Here is a 25862-nt window from a genome sequence, read left to right on the forward strand (position 1 = left end):
GAATAAGCATCGATGAATAGAAATAGTTAAGTTGGCTACCTGTGCTCACAATGGTTCTTTAGCTATGCTACGCTAAGCTTTGTTACCACGATGGGGCAGACGGACAGCAGATCCGGCCCTCCTTGTACCTCTGGTGTCCGTGCTGTGAGGCGTGTTGATTGTCAGTGTTTGGCTCCGGGCCGGTATCGTCCGTTTGGCTCGTCTGAGCTCGTTAGCTGAAACTGATTCAACTCTTTCTATACAGTCCAACTGTGAAGTCTGTGGTACAACATGATGCAAATGAGTGTCTGGCTTCCCTCCGTGTTACAGGGGCCTGAGGTCAGTAGGTGTATAATATCACTGCCCCCTCTGGAGCTGAGCTCCTGCTTGGTAGTCCAGGCCCCTGGAGGTCCCCGCCCCCCTCAGGCCCTCGTGATGAGCGGCGAGCGTTGGAGGTCATGAACACGGAGGGAAGCTGAACATTGGTCATCTCTCATATCAGCCTCGCTACAAAGCTGACTGACCATCTTCATCTTCATTGCATCAACACTGACTCAGGCACACGACAATGACTTTGGGGGTCCAGACAGTTTACAGCTACGTTCTCAATAAACTCATAAAAACTCACAATGCAACGATCACTTAATGCTTAATATTGAAGAGTGTACTTTAGTACTTTAACATGAAATAATCAAGAATATATTAACTTAAAAGTGTGTAAACTGACTTTGAGTACTATGAAAGTGCTCTATAAATAACAATAAAACATTATTAACTTATAATTTACCATCTTTAATGTGAGATATGTGTGTGCATTTTGTTTTTTTAAATTTAGGTTAAAAAAATAGGTCCATATTCTACATGTGATGACAGGACTGTAGCAACAGAGCCCAAGTAAACAAAGTGTTTTTTTAATGATTGATTTGACAATATAATATAATATAATTTGAATGACCTGCATGTTTTAAAGGCAAATAGTTTCATCTCCAGCTTAAGGGCTCAGTCTTAAACCAAATGTAACACGTTTGTTTATTTTGCAAACAATTTGACATCCCGGTGCGTTTATGCAAATTCAAACAGATAATCTGTATCAATACGCCTGTTAAACTTTAGTACACGTAAATGTTTTTTTTCCAGTGTACCTAAAAGGCCACTCTAACATTAGGAAACACCTAATACATCAAATGTACACGTCTACAGTGTAAATGCTGGTGTCGTCTAAAGTCGTCTAACGTTCTTTTCAACTAAACGGTGAACTTGAACTTCAGGAATTGTTTCTTATCTAAACCAGGAAGGAATGATCTGAAAGGTCAAGTGAACCGGAAGGAAAGGTTCTAGTGCAATGGAGATATGTCGGTATGCCACTCATCCTTTTTTGGACACACTTGTCTCGACTGGAGACGAACACGTCATGTTAATAAGCGAATTGTGAAACTTCCTCAATGGCCAAGAAAACATTGAATGTATTCCTTTTGAAAGATAATAAACACGTTTGCCTGTTTTGTTTTCAGTCTCCAGTTGTGACAGCTATGTCCTTTTTTCTTGAGGGGACTCGAAGCGGCCGGTCCACTCTGGTGTAGGACGAATGACGGGGTGGGTGGGTGTTCACCTGCTGGGGGGTGCTGCGTGGAGAAGGTGGGTGCTAGCTGCTGCCGCCCAGCGACCCTCTTCTAGTGAGGCTCTGTGTGCTGGAGCTCAGGCTGCGGACGTCCGTCAGACGGCTCGACTGGGGAACAACACAAACACCGTGGATGAGAACGGGTTCATATCTTAGATTTTTAAACATTTTTGGGAAACCTCCGGTGAGATCAGCAGGAACATTTTATTTTTTTAATAATACTTTGACATTTCTGCTATTTTTTTTACATACTATAACTTTTTATGTACACTCACCTGGGCGCCGTCCTGACTCTCTCTGGCTCCGACATTCAACACATTCAGAGAGTTTGCCCTCTTCATTCTGGAAACAGCACATGATGAGTGTGTTTGTGACTGCAAATAAAGTAACCGGACCTCTAAAGAAAAGTCTCCACAGACATGATTGTGTCGCAAAACAACACACATGCAGTTGGATTTATCTGTAATACAAACGTCATTCCGTTTGTAAATATTTGTCTGTGTATTCACTTCCAAGGCAGTGGTTGTAAATAGTGTGGTAAACTCGAGGTCATTCCCTCTTCCGAGGAGGTTTGTGGTTCGGTATGTTTGTTTGTCTGTCTGTCTGTCTGTCTGTCTGCAGGACGACAGATAAACTTGATGGATGGATGTAGAGTGGGATGGTCAGAATAAATGCCATATATTTTAAAATCCAGAAACAAAACATAACCAATGGTAGAAGCATGATAGTTTATCAGTAACAAGGACTACAAACACGTAGTGGCTAAACTTCATACAGAAGGCCGTCGTTATTGAGCAATCAGCGGTATCAACAATATAACAAGCTGCCATGAAATGTCCACGATGTTATTTCACTGTAAACATTTGGTATTTGTAGATATGTGTAGAAATGTGCAGAAATGTGCATTTAAATATAAAAGCACAGCTGAGATGGTGAGGCTTCAACTAAGCACAAACATAGCTGGACATAATAGTTTTGGAGATAAATCCATGTATAGTTGTGGCGTTTGCATATTTGTATTTCCTAGAAGACTATTGGCCTAAGTGGAGGTCTGCACTCTCCAAATGTCGTTATAGTTTTAAATGTCATCACAAGGGTCTCAGTGAAATCAGTGTAACATACAGCATGTGGTGGCAGACATGTAAAAACAGTACCTTCTACAGATCCAAACTCCTTTTCATGTGCTCTGGTCAGAATCTCTTTGTAAAGAGCTTCAGCTTGTCTGTATTTGCCCTGCTTCAGATAGCAGGAAGCCTGGAAGAACCAAGAAACAGGAACGAGATCCAATCATCAGGTTTTAGTAAGGAGAACGAGATGAAAAAATGTAAAATGATGTATTTACATTAGAAGCTTTCAGACTTTATATATTTAATATATATATCAAATACATAGTTTTTAAAAACTCTGTATTTCTTGTCTCTAAATGTTGCACTTGAAGCAGTTCTGCATCTCTGATGTATTTGAGGAGTCTTTATAGACACTTATTGTAAGACGCTTTGGACAAATAGCAGATGCAACTTTAAATGAATGGAACCTATTTGTTGTGCTGGAGGCTTACAGATCGTTTGTTCCTTATTTGTTTACTGAGGAAATAAGAACTATCTCTGGTGAAGTACATTTAAAGGCATGTTGGTTACAGTAATAATGTGTGGACTGCTGTTAGTCGGTGTACAGTAGTAACACAGTAGTAACACAGTAGTAACACAGCACCACAGGCTTCAATCCTTTTGCAGACCGCACAGGCCGAACCGAGTGGTCTTAGAAATGAGATGGTCTGGTCTGTTGCCCAGCAACCAGCTGCGGTTGACATGAAAGCGCATAGGAGAAGGTCTAATATTATCTCATTAATATGCAGCCAGACATCAATTTTATTATTTTATTTTATACTATGATGGAGGATTTGCTTATATCCTCCATCAGATATATTTCATCCCTAGTGAATGTATTCTGCTGCATCTCCCGCTGCTGATCTGCTCATAGACGCCATGTTGATGGAACCAATTGGAGCCTCCGAATCCGTAAATGTTAGTCTCGTCTCAGCCGTCGGAATGCATTCGGGCTTCAAATGCAGCCTCAGAAGCTTTATTTTAAATTCTATTTGATCAGTGTTGATGGTAAATGTAGTCGACTGAAGCATTAATTCCTCAGTGTTTTCTACGTTGATCTGAATCTGTTCTTCCTGCATCCAATGCCTTCCTTTGACGTAGTTGGATGCAAGGAAGAACTGCACTCTGGGTAGCTGCGGGGCTTGATTTGCTAACTAGTCATGTTTCCAACAGAGAAAGTGGCAGCCTCCGACTACATTTCCCATCAGCACTGATTGGACTGATGTCATCAGTGAGTCGACACGTTGCTTGAACAGAAATGTTCCTCTGTGGATGGAGCGTCGCTGCTTGTAGCGTCTGTCATACAGCCAAGACTACGGTTTCCTTTGCTACTGCCTCCACCTGTACAAAGTCACGTTTTATACTGAACATGAATATTTGTATGTCTGTTTTTCATCCAGGAAGTTGAAATATAAATGTTTGTATTCAACAGCTGACTTGTGTTTTTCTTCTGAGGAAAGTTTGCCTCGATACTTAAACAGTTTGACTTAACAGTAGCGAGTCGAGATGAAAGCAGCCCTAAAACCCGGACAGCAAACACACAAACCAGAACCACAAAACAGTGAATGTCTTATTGGAATTTATTTGTTTGTTAATATAAAATACAAACATTCATATTTACCAGAATCAACACAGCATCAGGAGAGACAGACAGAGTCCACTTTCTACTCCCGTTTTATATGTAACATTCTTCCAAGTGTTTCATTAACAGCCACTAGTTTCCACGGTAACTAAACTTTACATTGACATCTTCTACCACAGCAAATATACAATCAGCAGTTCTCCACCATAAAAACAGTGTGATTGAGGAGAGAAAGTGAGCTTTAAGTGTTGGAATGAAATCCATGAGGATCAGCTGGTAGCATCGTTTTCAGGGGGCTAAGAGTTCCTAGCAGCATTCATTCATTTGCATGTGTATCCCACTTTAAACCTCCCTGATGATGATGTTTAAATGAGTCTGACTGAGCATTAACATAAACGGGACATTTTGTTCACAGTGTTCTACTCACCAAAGCTCGAGTCTTAACTCGTTCAAGTAATTTTTCCTATAACAACCCAAAAAGAGCACAAAGACATCATATTAAAAGCTGGTTTGCTGTTTATAATGGAGAGTTGCAGTAAGTTGTGGATTTCAGGCATTTCAGTGAATAAGCATCGATGAATAGAAATAGTTAAGTTGGCTACCTGTGCTCACAATGGTTCTTTAGCTATGCTACGCTAAGCTTTGTTACCACGATGGGGCAGACGGACAGCAGATCCGGCCCTCCTTGTACCTCTGGTGTCCGTGCTGTGAGGCGTGTTGATTGTCAGTGTTTGGCTCCGGGCCGGTATCGTCCGTTTGGCTCGTCTAAGCTCGTTAGCTGAAACTCATTCAACTCTTTCTATACAGTCCAACTGTGAAGTCTGTGGTACAACATGATGCAAGTGAGTGTTTGGCTTCCCTCCGTGTTACAGGGGCCTGAGGTCGGTAGGTGTATAATATCACGGCCCCCTCTGGAGCTGAGCTCCTGCTTGGTAGTCCAGGCCCCAGGAGGTCCCGACTCCCCGCCCCCCTCAGGCCCTCGTGATGAGCGGCGAGCGTTGGAGGTCATGAACACGGAGGGAAGCTGAACATTGGTCATTTCTCATATCAGCCTCGCTACAAAGCTGACTGACCATCTTCATCTTCATTGCATCAACACTGACTCAGGCACACGACAATGACTTTGGGGGTCCAGACAGTTTACAGCTACGTTCTCAATAAACTCATAAAAACTCACAATGCAACGATCACTTAATGCTTAATATTGAAGAGTGTACTTTAGTACTTTAACATGAAATAATCAAGAATATATTAACTTAAAAGTGTGTAAACTGACTTTGAGTACTATGAAAGTGCTCTATAAATAACAATAAAACATTATTAACTTATAATTTACCATCTTTAATGTGAGATATGTGTGTGCATTTTGTTTTTTTAAATTTAGGTTAAAAAAATAGGTCCATATTCTACATGTGATGACAGGACTGTAGCAACAGAGCCCAAGTAAACAAAGTGTTCTTTTAATGATTCGATTTGACAATATAATATAATATAATTTGAATGACCTGCATGTTTTAAAGGCAAATAGTTTCATCTCCAGCTTAAGGGCTCAGTCTTAAACCAAATGTAACACGTTTGTTTATTTTGCAAACAATTTGACATCTCGGTGCGTTTATGCTTTTATGCAAATTCAAACAGATAATCTCTATCAATACGCCTGTTAAACTTTAGTACACGTAAATGTTTTTTTTCCAGTGTAGCTAAAAGGCCACTCTAACATTAGGAAACACCTAATACATCAAATGTACACGTCTACAGTGTAAATGCTGGTGTCGTCTAAAGTCGTCTAACGTTCTTTTCAACTAAACGGTGAACTTGAACTCAGGAATTGTTTCTTATCTAAACCAGGAAGGAATGATCTGAAAGTGAACCGGAAGGAAAGGTTCTAGTGCAATGGAGATATGTCGGTATGCCACTCATCCTTTTTTGGACACACTTGTCTCGACTGGAGACGAACACGTCATGTTAATAAGCGAATTGTGAAACTTCCTCAATGGCCAAGAAAACATTGAATGTATTCCTTTTTAAAGATAATTAACACGTTTTGTTTTCAGTCTCCAGTTGTGACAGCTATGTGCTTTTTTCTTGAGGGGACTCGAAGCGGCCGGTCCACTCTGTAGGACGAATGACGGGGTGGGTGGGTGTTCACCTGCTGGGGGGTGCTGCGTGGAGAAGGTGGGTGCTAGCTGCTGCCGCCCAGCGACCCTCTTCTAGTGAGGCTCTGTGTGCTGGAGCTCAGGCTGCGGACGTCCGTCAGACGGCTCGACTGGGGAACAGAACACAAACACCGTGGATGAGAACGGGTTCATATCTTAGATTTTTAAACATTTTTGGGAAACCTCCGGTGAGATCAGCAGGAACATTTTATTTTTTTAATAATACTTTGACATTTCTGCTATTTTTTTTACATACTATAACTTTTTATGTACACTCACCTGGGCGCCGTCCTGACTCTCTCTGGCTCCGACATTCAACACATTCAGAGAGTTTGCCCTCTTCATTCTGGAAACAGCACATGATGACATAATCAACTCTTAATTTGGATAAAAGGGCATAATGATATCATGACATCAGTAAACACACAAAACTTCTACAAGCTCAGTTTTACTGATGTCGCTGGGAAAAGAGCTAAAAACTAAAAGGACTCAAGAGTGGGGGATGAACACCGTAGTAACAGCATATTACCCAGCATTCCTCGGGGCAGTATCCTCCATTCCGACTCCTCTCAGTTTACGGACCAGTTTCTCGCTGCTTCGGCGTATCGACTCTCTGAGTTTGGTGAAAGAGCCGCTGCGCTTCAGGTTACTGAGTCCGTCCTGTCCGGAGCCCCCGTCCTCGGCACCAGACCAGCTGGGACGCCCGTCGCCTGGAGGACAGACAGACGGGTAGGATGACAAACAGCAACACAACCGTGTACCAACATGAAGAAAACAAGCTTGTCTCGTCTCAGCATTTAAAATGCATCTTATCTGCTCAAGTTAAACAAGTTCATATTGCTTCAGACTGGATCCTGGGAAGAACTCACTGATTATCACCCTAAAACTCAAGTATTCTTACGCACTTTCACATTATAAACTAACTTCCTGCCGGGCACAGATGAGAAATTAGATGTCACTTTTCGCAGCTCCAGCAAGACTATGTCACTTCTTTCAAAATGAAAAGTTTACTCCATGAGACTCCATCATTTCAGGACACGTTTCTCTGCTAAAGCCGTACTCGGTCTGGTGTGACATGAATCTTACTGAGAATAAGGTCTGATAATGCTGTGGATGTAGCGTTGGATCTGTCTGACTACATCCTGTAGTTAACACTCATGGCTGCTGTTGGACAAAAGTGATTAGTCTCATTAAGCCATTGAGCCTTGAGGCCTTTTATTGTGTCTGTCTTGTTTGTAAAATGTGTGTTTGTGACTGCAAATAAAGTAACCGGACCTCTAAAGAAAAGTCTCCACAGACCACATGATTGTGTCACAAAACAACACACATGCAGTTGGATTTATCTGTAATACAAACGTCATTCCGTTTGTAAATATTTGTCTGTGTATTCACTTCCAAGGCAGTGGTTTTAGATAAACTCGAGGTCATTCCCTCTTCCGAGGAGGTTTGTGGTTCGGTATGTTTGTTTGTCTGTCTGTCTGCAGGACGACAGATAAACTTGATGGATGGATGTAGAGTGGGATGGTCAGAATAAATGCCATATATTTTAAAATCCAGAAACAAAACATAACCAATGGTAGAAGCATGATAGTTTATCAGTAACCCTCTGGCAGGACTACAAACACGTAGTGGCTAAACTTTATACAGAAGACCGTCGTTATTGAGCAATCAGTGGTATCAACAAGCTGCCATGAAATGTCCACGATGTTATTTCACTAAGCATTTGGTATTTGTAGATATGTGTAGAAATGTGTAGATATGTGTAGAAATGTGCATTTAAATATAAAAGCACAGCTGAGATGGTAAGGCTTCAACTAAGCAGAACCATATCTGGACATAATAGTTTTGGAGATAAATCCATGTATAGTTGTGGCGTTTGCATATTTGTATTTCCTAGAAGACTATTGGCCTAAGTGGAGGTCTGCACTCTCCAAATGTCGTTATAGTTTTAAATGTCATCATAAGGGTTCTCAGTGAAATCAGTGTAACATACAGCATGTGGTGGCAGACATGTAAAAACAGTACCTTCTACAGATCCAAACTCCTTTTCATGTGCTCTGGTCAGAATCTCTTTGTAAAGAGCTTCAGCTTGTCTGTATTTGCCCTGCTTCAGATAGCAGGATGCCTGGAAGAACCAAGAAACAGGAACGAGATCCAATCATCAGGTTGCAGTGAGGAGAACGAGATGAAAAAATGTAAAATTATGTATTTACGTTAGAAGCTTTCAGACTTTTATAATATACATCAAATACATAGTTTTTAAAAACTCTCTATTTCTTGTCTCTAAATTGAAGCAGTTCTGCATCTCTGATGTATTTGAGGAGTCTTTATAGACACTTATTGTAAGACGCTTTGGAAAAAAGTAGATGTTAAAATCTTGAAAGTCATGATTTGATGCAGAATTCCCTCTGACAGAACGGAGGTTTCCTCTCACCAGGTTGTTCTTGGTCTTGGCCACGTTGGCGTCGTCTGGCCCCAGTTTGCTCTGGTAGATGTGCAGAGCGCGTTCGTAGTACTGCTCCACCTCCTGGTACTTCCCCTGGTTCTGACACAGCAGAGCCAGGTTGTTCAGCTGCTTGGCCACATCCGGGTGATCTGTACCCAGAACCTGACACACAAAACACACTGTGAGGACGACAAAGTGTCTGACACATGGAAGCATTCAGTCACATTAATACTGTCAAAATACTGTCATAGTTAAAGTTAGGATTTGGGTTTAGAATTAAGATTGTGATGAGGTACGCTACATGTCATGATTGATTACAAAATGTTTGTGTTCTCTCACTTTCTCTCTGATCTCCAGAGCTCTTTTACACAGCGGCTCGGCTTCCTTGTATTTTCCTCTTTTCCCATAAAGCACTGCCAGGTTGTTGAGCGTTGCTGCAACCTACACACACACACACACACACACACACACACACACACACACACACACACACACACACACACACACACACACACACACACACACACACACACACACACACACACACACACAATGTACATTACAAACCCACTCAGTAAGTCTGATCTAAACTACATTAAAACCCTAAATAAATAGAAGAAAAGACGAGAGAATAAAGCTTAGATTCACTGTCTGGTGATATAAGTGTCTCATTAGACGGCAGCCGGTCCATTAAAGGAGGCCAACTCACAGCCGGATGGTCCATTCCAAGAGTTTTCTCTCTGATCGCCAACGCGTCGTTCAGCAGGTTGGCGGCTTCTTTGTATTTGTTCTGATCTCTGTAGAAAAAAACTGATTAAGCCTTTCATAGAAAATCAATAAAGGTCCTTGTTTTAAGGGCAGGTACATTCTTTTTTCATTATATTATTCTATAAAGAGCCTTTAGGTCGACACATAAGCACACAGATTTCAGCAACTTGATGTTATACCACACGTCATCCAGCGTGAACAGAAAGTTGTCAGTTAACAAACTCATTTCCTTTCATTTTCATTTCCTAAATAATGTCGTCATATGAGAAATATGTCATTTATTCTGTCACCTCTGCCTTTCACAAACATGGTGCATTTTGACTCCTAATGTCTCAAAGGGCCATTATCAGTATCTGGGAGATCATGTTTATCTAAGAGCTAATCCCACACAACTAGTATGACCTAGGGACCTCTAGTAATCTGGAATAATAGCGGAGGTGGTCTGGGATCTTAATGCCGTGGGAATCTGACACCTCCGTAATATATCAATTAAATATAAATAGGCCTACATAACATAATAATATAACAAATATATATTATATACTGTAATATTTTCGGAATATAAGCAGATGTTACATCATATCTTGGAGATAATGTCAGTAAAATTCCAAATTATTCCGTGCGAATGCACCACATGACGACCTCTGGCAATAGTAGTCCTGTGGTTATAGCACTAGTGTTGTGTTGTTGCCATGGTGACTAGTCTCACCTGTATACCAGTGCCAGTATATTCAGCATGGTGGCTACGTCTGGGTGGGTGTGGCCCGATGACTTCTCCAGGTCTTCCAAAGCCTGTAGAGACATTAAAACGGGACTGTACTGTAATTTCCACATCCATGTCTGAACTCTCGGTAGACAAACTGCTCTCAGCGCAGCAGTCACACTAACAGCAATCCATTCTGGCCAAACACCTGCAAGGACAGACTTAAAGGTCACGTGATTCCAGTGGAGACGCAGGCTAGCTGTGGATTTGTGGACTTTAACCTCTCTGAAGGGGAAGGAGCCGGACCTAGTGCTGGCCTCAGATCTGTTTCCTCTTTTGGACCAAAACAGCAACACGTATTAGATACTATGGGGGGAGCTCTCACCTGTTTGCAGAGAGGCACAGCGACCTCGTATCGACCCTGGGAGGCATACTGGATGACCAGGTTGTGGAGAGTTCGAAGGCGGGCGGGGATTTCGTAGCCGCCCTGCTGGGCTGCGGCGGCTGCACTGCTGTGGTGCGGCTGCGACACTGAGAGCAATAATCAGACAAAATACACGGCAAGTGAGACTTCATACAAGCCTGGTGGAGGCGATCAATCACGCGTCTGCATTATTCATTAACAGAAGTAAAATAATGAGATCAGATACATTAAAAGCCAGGGAGGGTAAACCTAAATCAGATTTTTGTTTGTTGAAATTCTCAAGACTGCGAAACAACAGCCATGTTTGTTGTTTACGTTCATTTTGGTCATTTAGAGGGAGGCCTGAAGGGACGTCAGTGTTGCTCACTTTCATGTAGCGTATTCTTTCTGTTTTAGACTACTAACCCTAGCTTCAACTGAAATGATTGTAAAAGTATTGATGATTTTTTTAAATATATATTTAAAGCTTTATCATATTTGGACTTTATCGCAGCTTTACATGAACTCTTACTGTGTAGCTGCAACAAAAAGTGCCTACTGAGAAATCATGTTGTGCGACTCATGTTTCATAGTTTCAGAGAGATACATATATGAATATGAATTCAGAGAATATTAACACATACATTATCTGCCTCATTCAAATGAATAAACCACTCATTTTTACATAGTGTTTTTCTCCCAGGGTGTAAACTCATTACAACCACTGTGTGACTAAAATGTGACATCAGGGCTTGAAATGTCTTGGCTGCGTGTGAAGAGTTGCTACTCAGAATAGTCTGAGTTCATCCATGAACCATGAAGACGTCGTTGAAAGTACACTGGTATCTACCCTGCAGTCGGTTTGGGGCTTTTCTTTTTTCTGCTGATGCCGACACATTAATATTTGACCTTTTCCAATATTTAATATTTAATTAATAAAAAATGTCACATGAATGCTGTGAATGTTTGGAAGCCTTCTGTATATTACTGGTAGAGAGACATTGAAGTCTTACTCTGCGACTGCTCCTCGTCCTCGGCAGGAAAGAGGTCATCCAGAGACTCTTTGGTGGAAGACGTCTCTTTGTCATCCTGAAGTGAGAAACAAACACTCAGCGACTCAGAGTCTAATCATACTCTCAATGTTTACAGCAGTAGCTGTCGATAATGGTGCTGATTATGATTTAATAATAATGGAATAACATCCATCCTGATCCCATTTTCCACAGACAGAAGGGAAATGACTGAAGGGACTTATGTGAGCGCTCTGATTAACGAACATAGGAGGCCATGTTGTTTATCCATTATTTCATTACCACATTTTCACTGCGTCGATTCGACCGTGAGATCAATGTCGAATCAGGCTCCTTAAATGGAATAATCACCTTTACGGGGGGTGACCTGAATGCTTAACGGCTTGCTTAAGTACCACATCACCCATGTGGAGGTGATAAGGTGTCAGGCTGTGTGTCTGCCAGCTTGGTGCTGAGTCCTTTTGTACCCTCGAGGCCTTACAAGACAATTACTGCAGCTGTAAGAACCAGTTTCAATGTTGGCTTTCATGACTTCACGGGACCAAAAACCTTTCTCAGGTTTTAGACAAATCCAGTTCATATTTCAGATCAGCCTGGTTGTTTGTTTTTCCCCACCCAGTTCCTGCTGGAGTAGTGATAGCAAACCTCTTCCTGATCATTCACACACGTATTTGTGTATTTTGCGTGCTGTCGTCGTCTCCTCACCAGCTGTGGCTCCTCCAGGTCGTATTTGCGTATGGAGGACATGAACTGCAGGTGTCGGTTCTGCTCCTCCAGGGTCACGACCTCCTGCTCCCGGTCCTGCAGCCGCTGCTGAGCACCTGCCAGCTCGTCCCTCAGCCACTGGTTCTCCTGACAGAGACGACGCACCTGAGGACGGGGACAAACACATGAAGAGTGGGGGAGGAGACAACGTCAGAGAACTTCCCTTCGTTCTTCTTTACCTCAAGTTATTCTTCAGGTTTTTTTTACTGCCCTGCAGAAACTCACCTGAGCACGCAGCTTCTGTTTCTCCGCCTCCAGTGAACCCAGGTGAGCCGACAACGCCATCATCACCTGGAGGGACGAGACACGACTGAAACGTTACAGGATGAACAGATAAACCTAAAACCCATAACCCATATTCCATTAAAACGTATAAACCAACATTAGACACGTTTCCTGGTCAGTTCTTGACTCGTTGCTTTTCAACTGTTTTATTTGTACTTAAGGTACTTCCTTCTACTTTGTAAATTGCTGTTGCAATTCTTGGGACATTCTTAATACTATTCCAATAACATTGTGTTCTTCTAACCGGACCTGTGCCTCGCTCAGCCCCAGCTCTATCCTCTCCAGTGATTGGCGGATGATGCCGCTCTTCTCCTGCTCCACGCTGCCGCTCTCTGGCACCGGCCGGTTCTCCATCGCCTCCTGGAGGTTCTGCAGCAGACTGCGGTTCTCTCCTCTCAGCGCCTCCAGCCCAGCGATCACCTGCTGCGTGTTGCACAGAATCTCCTCCGCCGACAACATGGCTCCGACTGTGAGGTTCCTCTTCTCACAACAGCTGACCTGGGAGCAGCACAAAGAGGACGTACACATAAACAGCAGAAGTAGTTAGTATAATAGTACTATATATACACATAAATAGGAGAAGAAGTTATTATTGTAGTTCTTGCTAAAGTGGAAGTACAAGATAGAAACAGTTAAAGCTCCTGGTATCATAAGTAGTATAATATTTATGATATGTGGTAGAAATAAAGTAGTAATACAATAATAGTCAAAGTGACAGCAGTTATTGTCAGTATTAGAAGCACTACAAGTACTTCTACAGTAGTAGTAGTAGTAGTAGAAGAATGGATAGTAAATAGTAGCAGTAGTTCTAGCATAATAGTAATGGAAGTGACAGTAGTAAAAGCAGTCGTAACAGTGTACTAGTACATAGTAGCCAACACAAAAACCTGACTGAGAACATAGTAGTAGCTGTATTAGATGTGGTAGTAGAAGTAGTATAGTAGTAGTAGTCTTCCAAAATATGAAGATTCTTTTTATTGTTCAAATTTTTTACATGCAAACAAACTTTAAATTATATATTTAATAAATATAATATTTAATAGAAATATTTCCCGAGTGAAGCTGGTTAAAGTGGTGAGTCTACAGAGGCTGTTGATGTCTCTCAGATAAACCTCCCCAGTCATGAAACAGCTCATGTCTGATGTACATGTAAGGAGGGATGCGGATGCTCGAGGCAGGTGTTGGACATTCAATACTATATATATTTGTAACATTCAGTCGAAGCGGCTGTAGACAAGAAGAAGTAAAAGCAACCAAGCCAAGGACAGGTTCCTGTTCTGAGAGTGTCCATTTAACTGTGCTGCTGCTGTAACGACATGCAGACCGTTTGCAGGCTGAACTAACCTCCTCCCAGCCGGTCTTAGCTGCTGGATAAAACACCGGTGAACCAGATGAAAACTAGCACGTAGCTCCGCTGACTGCGGGCGGCGCAGCGGCCCTCGGGGTCCGTCCGCCAGCACGCCGGGAATAACGTGTTATTAGGCGATTTTAAAGCCAACGCAAGCCTCTCCGTTGTTTTAATGACGACTGCGTCACACAACGACGTCTTTACTTTAGTCTCGCGTTGACCACATATTCGGCTACAGTGGACAGCACGTATACCTTTCCACGGGGATGATAATTATGCTCATAAACACGATGTAAACATCAACAAACAAAAGTTAATTATAGCCTACCTGCTAAATCCAGGCTCCGACGTGCTTTCGTCTTTTTGTCCACTCTGAGTTATTATTATTATGATTATAAGTATTGTTATTGATGTTGTTAGGAAAGGGGCAGCGATGTTTTACAGTGAAACATTTCCGCCCACAGTCTCCTTCAGGTTATTTACTGTTGAACAGGTGGGACTGTAATAATAACTAGAAGCTATAATGATTCACCTGCTGCCTCTTCGGCTCTCAGCTCCTCCTGTTATCATCGCAGTCATTAGCATCAAGCTAGCATAGCATCACATACAACTTCCGGTCTTCACCTTCAGAGTAAAAGTCTTACAATGCACGTGGCGCTGTTAATATAAATGGTACCAAAGTGAAACGTGTTTAATTTGTGTAAATAACTAACTAAAAAATAACTGACTATCATTAGTATTATACTTAAGTGTAATTACAAGGTACTAATAGTGTATGTCCATTTTTATAAAACCATCAATCATTCTACTCCTCGCCATCTCAGAGGCAAATATTATACTTTCTTTTCATCACTTTCCTTCTGACCATGTAACTCTAAACTTCTTCAGCTAAATAAACTTTATTTGAAAGCCTTGGGTCAGCAGGAAAAATTAATTGTCACAAATCTTGATGGGTCTGTTTTTCTAAGAGATAAGTGGTTCTCAGGACAGCAACGCTACAAATATATGATGATCTTATAGAATAGGATTCATTGCTATACATTAATTAAAGGAGATTAAATAATCTGCATGAGTACATTGTACATACACATGAATGCAGCAGTAATATTATAAATTATAATATACAATAGTTAGGGGGAACATTTAACTGCACTGTCAATAATTCAATTACATTTATCTCATCATATTTGGCCTTCAGTAAGGCTCTGTTTGCAGTTATGCAACCTCTACAGATCTGCTTTACAGATGAGGAATTGATTTGTGACAAATTTTACTAAAATATTAAAGTATTGTGCAATAACTAGAACTAAAGAAGAACCCTTCAAGTGTATCACCTTAAATATAACTCACAAAAACGCAGCTTTTATTTTGAAGGACAAATCTCACCACGTCCTGCATTTGTCCAGTTATGTGCGTTTGATTTGACTGTACGCATTTGAAGAGCTTACCTGATCCCATAATTCCCAACATGCACCGCGGCACCGGGGCCAGCCGTCATGTCCTGTCCGGGATACAAAGCCCCCTATCTGTCGGAGAGACGAACTGCATGCAGGAGGAAGGACAGATTGTTCATGACAGATTATTGATGACATATTATTGATGACAGATTATTCATGACAGTTTAATAATGAAATTGTATTGATGACATTAGTAATGACAGGTTATTAAAACACTTTATTGATTACATATTATTGAATATGAGTTATTAATTACAGAGCATTAATGAGAGACATGGTTTACAGGTTGACAGTTTGTGTTTGAGTCTTTTAGGGGTTTTTCCTCACATTGTTAAACATTTTCCACGTTAAAAGAAAAACTATAATGAAATTCTATTTAATCTCACCACCTTTTTTTAAAGTACATTTTAATAACTCAATAAATAGATATTATATGATTCTGCTGCATGTCTGCCGCAAGTGACTTGTCATTTTGACATCAACCATCCCTCTCATTGTTCCTCTTTAGGCGTGGTTCCCAACATCCATTGAGTTCACGTATCATGAAATATGCAATTAATTTAGCCTTTATGAAGAAAGTTTCAAACGCAGGTTTCCGTTTTAAGAAAATTACATGATAATAAATATCTTAGAAAATATTGCCGATGTAAGTATTGGCTATGGACTTTGTGTTCTTATGTTGTATTGATGTCATGGTTTGTGGAGGCAGCATTAGTCTCATTCATGTCACATTAGTTGAGCCTCTGGAGGAACAAGGTTTTAGTCATCGACTTAAGTTACATTAAGACTTCATTACAGCAGCATTTAGTGGGAGTCAGTGGGGCTGAGGCTCAGCGGCTTAACATAAAGGATTTACAGAGTGTTTTCATTGTATGGGACTAGAAGTAGTTAAAGCCCCGCTGCTACAATGTGTCTACTACTAGTGAATTAAAATTCCCCAGTGAATTACTTACATTAAGACGATTATTTTTTCAATTCCAAGTTTTCTGAAATGTTCTGTTTAACAAGGCCCACCTTGCTGGCCGGGAGGTTCAGATGAATGGCTGCAAGCTCCAAGGTCAACATCAAAGACACACGTGACAAAAGGTTCAGAAGGAGGAGAGGGGCTGGAGACAAGGGAGAAAGAGCTGGGACGGCTCTGACCATGTCACCATACTTTGATGAGTCAAGAACATGTCATCTACTATTGTGGGTTGTTTGTTTTTCCCGTTTTCCTGTCTGACTCAACGTCATCCATCATCAACCGCTTTATCCTGTATTCAGGGTCATGGGGGGGGGGGGGGGGGGGGGCTGAAGCCGATCCCAGCTGACATCGGGCGAAGGCAGGTACACCCTGGACAGGTAACCAGTCTATCACAGGGCTGACATGTAGAGACAGACAGGTAACCAGTCTATCACAGGGCTGACATGTAGAGACAGACAGGTAACCAGTCTATCACAGGGAGAGATGTAGAGACAGACAGGTAACCTGTCTATCACAGGGCTGACATGTAGAGACAGACAGGTAACCAGTCTATCACAGGGCTGACATGTAGAGACAGACAGGTAACCAGTCTATCACAGGGCTGACGTGTAGAGACAGACAGGTAACCAGTCTATCACAGGGCTGACATGTAGAGACAGACAGGTAACCAGTCTATCACAGGGCTGACATGTAGAGACAGACAGGTAACCAGTCTATCACAGGGAGAGATGTAGAGACAGACAGGTAACCAGTCTATCACAGGGCTGACATGTAGAGACAGACAGGTAACCAGTCTATCACAGGGCTGACATGTAGAGACAGACAGGTAACCAGTCTATCACAGAGCTGACATGTAGAGACAGACAGGTAACCAGTCTATCACAGGGCTGACATGTAGAGACAGACAGGTAACCAGTCTATCACAGGGCTGACATGTAGAGACAGACAGGTAACCAGTCTATCACAGGGCCGACATGTAGAGACAGACAGGTAACCAGTCTATCACAGGGCCGACATGTAGAGACAGACAGGTAACCAGTCTATCACAGGGCCGACATGTAGAGACAGACAGGTAACCAGTCTATCACAGGGCCGACATGTAGAGACAGACAGGTAACCAGTCTATCACAGGGCCGACATGTAGAGACAGACAGGTCCATCCTGCATCTTTGGACTGTGGGAGGAAGCTGGAGAACCCGGAGAGAACCCACGCTAACACGGGGAGAACATGCAAACTCCGAACAGAAGGACCCCGAACCGGGACTGGAACCCTCCTGCTGTGAGCTGACAGTGATACCCACGACACCAACATGCAGCCCCTCAACGTCTTCCAGACTGTCAAATAATCCACTTGTTTGAGTCAAAACAGCTGCAATAAGCAAAACAATAGCATGTGTTTTATATTCCATATTAAATACTTAATGCTATTCTTTCTATGCTAATATGACAGGACCTTTATTTTTTTAATTCCTCCCACTGTCGCTGTTAGCATCATCCCTACTCCCTACATAGGACGGTTCTATAGAGCACTATATAGTGGACACTTTGGGACACTACTCGGGGGGTTTCTTTCGGCGCCGTTGATGACGTCGTTCCTGACGCGTAATTAAGACGTGTCAGATTCCGCCGACGGCTCTTTATCACGTATTTCAACGTGTTCACACACTCACACGCCACCTCGTATTTCTCACGAAAATAAACGGAGTTCTCCGGCAGGGAGGGAGACTCTGTGGCCGTCTTCTTGAACAAATAAAAACAGCCAACAGCTGGATCGTGGATGTGGGGGGTTAGTACTGGACCACCGACCTCCTGAGGTCCACATGGACCCGTTGAAAATAAAGTCATCCAGCAGTTAGCACGGTAGTTGCGCATCTTTTTTCTTCTTCTTTAAATAAAGAGACGATCACATCGTCGTCACTGCTGGATCGTTTATTTTCAACGATCCCGATCGGGTCCTGGTGGACTTCAGGACCCGTTTGAAACAGGCTGCAGGACGTCCCCGATCGCTCACACTGTCCCTCATCTTTATAGTCTTCAGACTGTTTTTTGTTGTAAACTTTATTTACATATTCAGTTTACAGATTATGTCAAACATTAACACATAACACAATTCATAAGAGCTGTTTCACAGATACAAAAACAAAAAATCAATTAATAGGATACAATTACAAAATACATTCCTGAGATCTCAGATAAGGTAGTATAATCATAATAAATAAAGCAAATTAAATAAATACATATCTGTATCTAATACAGTATAATTACGTCAACATAAATGTACGGTATGTAATAGTTTGTCAGCGCTTTGCTTTGAGGGACGAGTGACGTTTTTTGAGGGACGAATTGACCCCCCCCCCCCTCCCCCACACACACACACACACACACACACACACACACACATACACACGCAGCCTCAGCCAAAATCTCATATAAATACTAAATATATATCGCGTATTTTGGCAGTTTGTGTTGCCTTGTTCTGCTCTGTGCACAATACATATATTACATATTAATGCATGATGGTAAAATGTGCTCGGCGACTGACCATCGGTTGTACACTACTTTTCGCGATGCATCGTGGGAAACTTTAAGTGCACTATATAGGGAATAGTAATGCCGACTAAACATGCGGACGCCACTAGCATGGCGAACTCCCTATATAGTGCACTATATAGGGAATAGTAATGCCGACTAAACATGCGGACGCCACTAGCATGGCGAACTCCCTATATAGTGCACTATATAGAAGCAGGGAGTGATTTGGGACACGGTTCCTGTGTGACAGTTATATGAGCGGCTGATGGACGGCTCAGCTGTCAGGGAGGAGGAGAAGCACCAGCAACTGACGTGGGGGGCGTGCAGGCCGGCCCCGGCCATATAAGGTCACTGGTCTCCGGGGAAACTCCTCCAGGCCTCTGCTCACCAAAACATGGGAGATACAAGTCAGATTTGTAAATGAGACATTCCTCAAATACATTAGTGCATTCAAACACAGGTATGAAGGGTTTGTGAAACACCTGGACATCTGACGACAGGCTTGTAAAGATGCTATGTTTTATATCCCTGGGCAAAAGAGGACAGTTCTGACAAAGGAGAGGAAGAAGAAGAAGATGATGATGACGATAAAGAAGAAGGGAAAGTAGAAAGAGAAGAAGAAGTTTACTGAAGAAGCCTCTTGGATGAGAGTCCAGTCCAGTCATTTTATATTTATTATGACACAGGATTTAAGAATAAATGAACACAGGTTTATAAATACAGAGTCTATACAGATATAATGAGATATAACGATGAGAGCTATGTAGAAAGAAGCACGTTCTGTGTTCACTTGAACACTAAAAAGAAGAAACATTAAAATAATAAAACTCCTTGCGGTATTCGTGTTAACTCTTCTCTCCATGAGTGTCCTTAAACTATGCAGGGTCACCACGTAGGTCATTCCTCCCTGACCTCTTGTGCAGAAAATAAAAAACACTTTACAACAACTGTGGAATTAAGCAATGAACTGAACATCTCATCTCTATGTTTATATTTGATTGTGCTTGTTTTTTTTATGTGCACTCTCTTCTTATGTCTTTTGCTGGACATTTGCTGGAGGAATTCCTGTTTTCCAGTTTGTCCAGACTAAAGACCAGAGAGGACAAAAACAGATTCCATGTCAAGTGAACCGCTGAGCCTTCTAAATCCCTTTATAAACCTCACTGACCTTTATAATCACTAACACCTATTTTGTTATTACTGACTCATCACTGACTTAAAGTAAAGTCATGTTTTGATTCCTTTTCTTCCTTTCGTGCGCTGCAAAATATTGTTTTTGTAAAGTTATTTATAGAAGTTATTACAGTACTTGATCCCCTGGGAACTTTCATTTCTGATCTCTCAATGTTTTTTTTTTCTGGGATACAGCAATGCTTCACTGTGTCACCTCACACACACACACACACACACACACACACACACACACACACACACACACACACATACACACACACACACACAGCTGACCATCATGATTATATCATTATGGTATATATTTCGTTTTGCTGTCAGCGTCCCACTCTGAGGACACATGAGCTGCACCGCCTGTCACCTACAATGTCAACATTAAATGTATGAAATAATACAGGAAACAACAGCATCTTGACTGTGCATCCTTAATTATTTACCAACACCTAATGTGTGTGTGTGTGTGTGTAAGAGAGGGCGATGAATTTGAAGCCACACATAAAATGAGATGAATGCTGATGTCAGAGCGGTGATTTGTCAACATGACACCGAGGCTGACGGCCAACAGACAGGCGACAGCAGGAAAAACACTCTGATAGAACGCTCTGCAGTCAGATACGTGTGTGTACACACACACATGCAGTGTACACGTGTGTGTGTGTGGGTGTAAATATATCTATACATGCACATAGACGTGCATGAAGATGAGCAACAAAAGAACACAGGTGTGCATAGAGGACATAACACACACACACACACACATCACCTTTACAATGATACAGCTGCCATCGGTGTATAATTAGCAGTGACCATAGAAACCAGATAGTTATTTAGCTTCAGACAAGTTTTCTCAAAATGTATGTGTAATTATGCAAATGAGGCATTATGTTATGGTTTATATGCTAATTTTCAGACACTTGCAGAAGAGAAACAGGAATCTTAGAGAAATCTCTTATTTATCCCACCATGAATCAGAAAATGCCATAAAATAATCAAATCAATCTCCATGTTTTTGGGAATAAAATGTGGTATAAATTGATTGAATGATATATGAACAATATCACCAAAACCCTCAGACTCTCAAACAGCCTTTAAAGATATAGATTGTAAACTGACATTTTTTAAGACAATACAGGTGTATAACGTTAACAAAAACGGATGCAAACGAGGCGTTATCTAACTGTAGCTCTGGATACATTTAGGAGAAATCTTCAGGCACAAACAGACAAAGTGTTAACTAAACCCCTAAATGTGTATTTGGATGTTTTCTTTTCTAAATGGACGGGTGCATGAAGAAACAACGCTGTTGCTTCTAGTTTCAGCATCGAAAGAGTTTTTGTGGGCCGTTTCTCTTGTGACAGCAGTGAAGAGACATAAAGTCATTTGTGAGAAGATAAATATGAATGATTAGAAATAATAGAGTTCGTCCAAGGTTTAATGTGTGTGCTCTTCCTGGGTGAAACTGTTTGTGTGTCCATTATAGCGGATGAACAGATGATTGGACGGCGGGATGGAGGGAGGGAGGGAGGGACAGACTGACTGACAGCTGAGTCGATGCAATTCAATCGGGTGAGGTGGTACTGGAGATGGGAGGACCTGGCGAGGCAGCACTAAAGATAGAAATCCACGGTACAAACCAGCCTCACGAGTTACCCAGGTAGCTCAGGTTTCAGTGGAAGCTCGCCACCATCACCTTCACAAAACACACGGACGGAAATCACACACATTCAAAACTAGTATGCAGAGTTAGATGCATGACTTCCATAATCCGACTTAGATGGGAGAATAATGAATAACGTGGTTCCCTCAGGCACCTCAGCACCCAAACACACAACACCAGTTTATTTCACCACCAATGTAATGTTGACTATTGGCCAGTTACATCACTTTACTGTTGTGGATCATTCAAAAACAGGAAGAGAAAACACCTTGTTACAATATTACGACATCCAAAACCTAAGAAGACATCTCTATCGTATCTCAGTATGAATATAATATCAGTAGTTTTGATGGTTGTTATTGTGATGTTATAAAACTCAAGGCTCCTTAAGTTGGTCATTCATTATGCTGATTCAACAGTTGACTCCGAAAAACAAGACTGGCGTCCTGTCCAGGGTGTACCCTGCCTTCGGCCAATGACAGCTGGGATCGGCTCCAGCCCCCCCATGACCCTAAATACAGGATAAGTGGTAGATAATGGATGGATGGATGGACTCCGAAAAACATTGTTAAAGATCAACATCCATGTAGCAGAACCAGAGAAAGTATTTGATTTTATTATTTATTACATATTTTTCTCCATTTTCAAACGTGTCGACGTCATCAATTACGTTGGGAGGGATCGTATTTTCTCCCGGGTTTACGTTTTTGTTTGTGCACAAATTATTTATAATTATTTAACTGTAAATGATCTTTTTCACGACCTCACTAAGTTTTGTTGCTTAATTCAAATGTTTAAGAAAGCTGTTTCCAAACTTTAAAACTGCTTCAAACGATATAACGTTGACACACACGTCTGGAGAAATGTTGAAATTCAACGTATCAGAAACGTTACGATGCCAACGTTTGATTCTAGTCCCAGCCGAGACACTTAAGCTTCATACCACTTTTTCCACATACATACAGAAAATAGTGGTAGATTTTGTGTACAAGCAAACACAAAGCGTCACTCCTGAGTGAATCTGGTTAACATGCACATGTTGACAGGGTCATCTTACAAATGCCTTGGACTATTTGTGGTGCTCCTCAAAGCGTTAACATGATTTCTCCCTGCTCTGGCTCAGGACTCGTATGTCGGACAAAGTGAGTCTAGGTCATGAGTAATCTAAAGAAGGCTGCTGCTGCTGCTGCGTCCTGAGACCAGCCATTAACGCTGTGAGTTTGACGTGATCAGTTTAAAACTCTTATGTCAAGTCTTTGAGGAAACAGTGTCTCCATAAACACCAACAACAAAACACCACCACTAAAATGGAGGGAAAAGACCTTTGAACTTGTGTCTTGTTACAACCTCAGGTTTCCCTCTTCTCCCTCTGACAGGAACCACAAGGATTAGTTACCGGGAACAAGAGCTAATGGTGCTAACAGTGTTAATAATAATAATAATAATATTGAATAATGTCACGTAGAAACATCCCTAATGTGCTGTGGAAGCTGTGTCGACGACTGCCAGTTGTTCCTGGCAACACCCTCGTGTGAATGTGTGAATGCATGTAACCCTCAGCTGCTCCCAGAGGCCTTTGCTGCGAATAAGAATCTGCCATCAGACGACATGCCGGCAAGGGTTTTAATGCAAGGTCCAAGTTTCTACCTCCTGTATGCTCATGTTGACGATATAGGATTGCATGGCGAATCGCAACACTATAACAATAAGTTGATTGTGGGGAATTTTGATTATTGGGAACATCTTGGTCTAGTTTTCCAAGCCCTTCCAAATAAAGGTGAAATAATAGTGAATGCCCTTACATTCGAGATGTGAAAGAGTTTAAATAGCTGTCATCGCAGAAAAGTTCAAAGTAGAGCCCAATTTGAAAGAAATATCAGGAAGAGATTTTTTTATTATACGTATCCATTTTTTATGCAAGGTTACGATTTATGATTACTTTATTTTGCCTGTATCTATTTATTTGTCTACAAAAAATTCTATGTTATCTGTGATGCATTAAAAATATTACGTTCTCTGGTAAATTGATTCCAGTATGTTTTAGTGCCATTTTAATCTTATATTATTGTAAACTTGCAATTCACATTCATAATGCACACGCACAAACTGCACCAGCTCTATAATCACATATGACACTTGTAAACAATTTCCCCGGTCATTTCCTCACACATGCGTCAGAAAACACTAAAAATGTATTCCAATATTCAATTTCATGTCATTTAGTACGCACTAAAGCCCACAAAAACCTGCTCATGAGATTCAGATGGAATCATTATAAATGATTCACAGTGTTCCTGGTTACATAACTGTCCTTGGTGCCTGTTTCCCCGGGGCAGCTGCAGGGTTCTGGGACTGGGGGGGACAGGGGGAGGCTGTGATGGGTGTGGGGGAGCATTGAAGGATACAATGACAGTCTAAACTGGGATACTGGATCTGTGCCACCGTGGAAAACTAACTACAGAACTACCTGGTCTGAATGGGCAAAAGACACATGCAGCACATATCACACGTCAGTCAGCGTGACCTTTTAATGGTGGCGTTTTGTGGTAAAGAATGTAGCCGAGTGTAAAACTGGATTTGTTTACAAAAAAAAAAACAGAAAATCTTAAATCTGCACCACTTTATTTTTCATCTTATTTATCTTTCATTTGGTTGCATGTATCCATTTTCTGCCCTGCATTGACAGTGTGGCTGATTTCACAGTGGTGAGCAACATGCAGCAACATGGAGAAAATGAGTCTCTTTATGAAAGTGAGACTCAAAGTGACTCTCTAAATCCCTACAGTCATGAACACAACAGTCACCTGCAAAATTTGCAGCAACAAAAGCCAACTGAATGTATCAATAGGACCATAAATGTGCACACACCTGCAGAGTGTCAGTATGTGATGCAGTTCCTGTACACTATTTGTTTTAGTGAAACACTGCAATGCATCTAACAAGTTTATCACATATCTTAATATATATTAATATATTTATCTTAATAAAAAATGCAGTTTATATAAGATATTTCTTGAAAGTATGTATGTTTCATCTCGCTGTGAAGCCTATTTTGTATACAAATCCAGTTTTACATCCTTTACCACAAACCCAACTGGGAAAAAATAGGTGCACCATATTTTTCTAGCAAGCCAATTGGAGCAGACTGGGCTTTATGGGAGGGGTTTAAAGAGACAGGCTCTAAAACCGAGTGTTTCAAATGGAGGGTGAAAACAGGTATATTCAGACAGGCATGAGAAAAATAAAGTGCTTTTCAAATATTAAAGCATGTAAACATAATGTAGAAGAAACTCCAATGAGCATGATGCGTCCCCTATAAATAAAGATGAGAGATATCCATCATTTGACTTTGAATAGGCACATCTATTAGTTTAGAAACTGGTATATAGAATTGAATGTCATCAGCATAGCATGTAACTCCCAGATTTTCAAGTGATGGCAGCTTGGTTGTACAGGCCTCAAACCGAGCTTAATGGTGTATTGAAATGACCGTTAAACAGGTGCCCTAATACCATATAAATAAAATAGGAGTAGAAGGAGACATGCAAGACATTCCTACTAAAAACTAACTTATCAGACAGCAGCCATTTTTATGTGTTGCCATTGCAACCGTTGTAGTGGACCCCTCCGTATAAAGTAAACTGATTCAAGGCAAAACCAGGTGGCAACCTCTGGTTCTGAAAAGTGAAGTGCCTTAAACTTGCATTCTCTCTTCTGGCCATCAACTCTGTGAGCCAAAACTTGACTAATGACCTTTTGCACTGGATACAACTCATAGTAATCTCAAACTGAATATTTAATATGATGAATGAATGAGGAAAGCACAATGCTGAGAAAGCTGTGTGCTCTAACAAATACTGTACATACA

At 41.4% G+C, this 25862-nt stretch overlaps 1 protein-coding gene across 4 annotated transcripts; it reads right to left on the reverse strand.

The window, feature by feature from the left end:
* Window positions 1–4292: 4292 nt before the first annotated feature.
* On the reverse strand, window positions 4293–15655 carry klc3 (kinesin light chain 3). Of its 4 annotated transcripts, none has more exons than XM_084018958.1 (14): window positions 15639–15655; window positions 13092–13340; window positions 12783–12848; window positions 12498–12662; window positions 11775–11850; window positions 10744–10889; window positions 10365–10447; window positions 9597–9684; window positions 9227–9328; window positions 8876–9049; window positions 8467–8566; window positions 6971–7151; window positions 6721–6787; window positions 4293–6551 (listed from the first exon to the last, which is right to left on the reverse strand). In XM_084018958.1, the coding sequence occupies exons 2-14, from the start codon at window positions 13299–13301 to the stop codon at window positions 6468–6470; spliced, it is 1542 nt and encodes a 513-aa protein (XP_083875084.1). In that variant the 5' UTR covers window positions 13302–13340; window positions 15639–15655; the 3' UTR covers window positions 4293–6467. The 4 variants fall into 4 exon arrangements, with proteins under 4 accessions (XP_083875084.1, XP_083875085.1, XP_083875082.1 ...); XM_084018959.1 differs by lacking the exon at window positions 15639–15655 and adding an exon at window positions 14723–14738; XM_084018956.1 differs by lacking the exon at window positions 15639–15655 and adding an exon at window positions 14519–14699 and having other exon boundaries at window positions 4294–6551; window positions 13092–13335.
* Between the last annotated feature and the right edge of the window lie 10207 nt (window positions 15656–25862).

This window comes from Eutrigla gurnardus (assembly GCF_963514095.1).
Source record: "Eutrigla gurnardus genome assembly, chromosome: 10".
Lineage (NCBI taxonomy): Eukaryota > Metazoa > Chordata > Actinopteri > Perciformes > Triglidae > Eutrigla > Eutrigla gurnardus.

What these genes read in the sequence shown, in the direction of transcription:
- klc3 (XM_084018958.1), bottom strand. Translation starts at nt 13,301, where the DNA reads ATGTTGTCGGCGGAGGAGATTCTGTGCAACACGCAGCAGGTGATCGCT. An exon ending in CTCTGGAGATCAGAGAGAAA is followed by an intron (nt 9,050 to 9,226) that starts GTGAGAGAACAC and finishes TTTGTGTGTCAG; the next exon opens with GTTCTGGGTACAGATCACCC. An exon ending in ACTGCCCCGAGGAATGCTGG is followed by an intron (nt 6,788 to 6,970) that starts GTAATATGCTGT and finishes TGCTGTTTCCAG; the next exon opens with AATGAAGAGGGCAAACTCTC.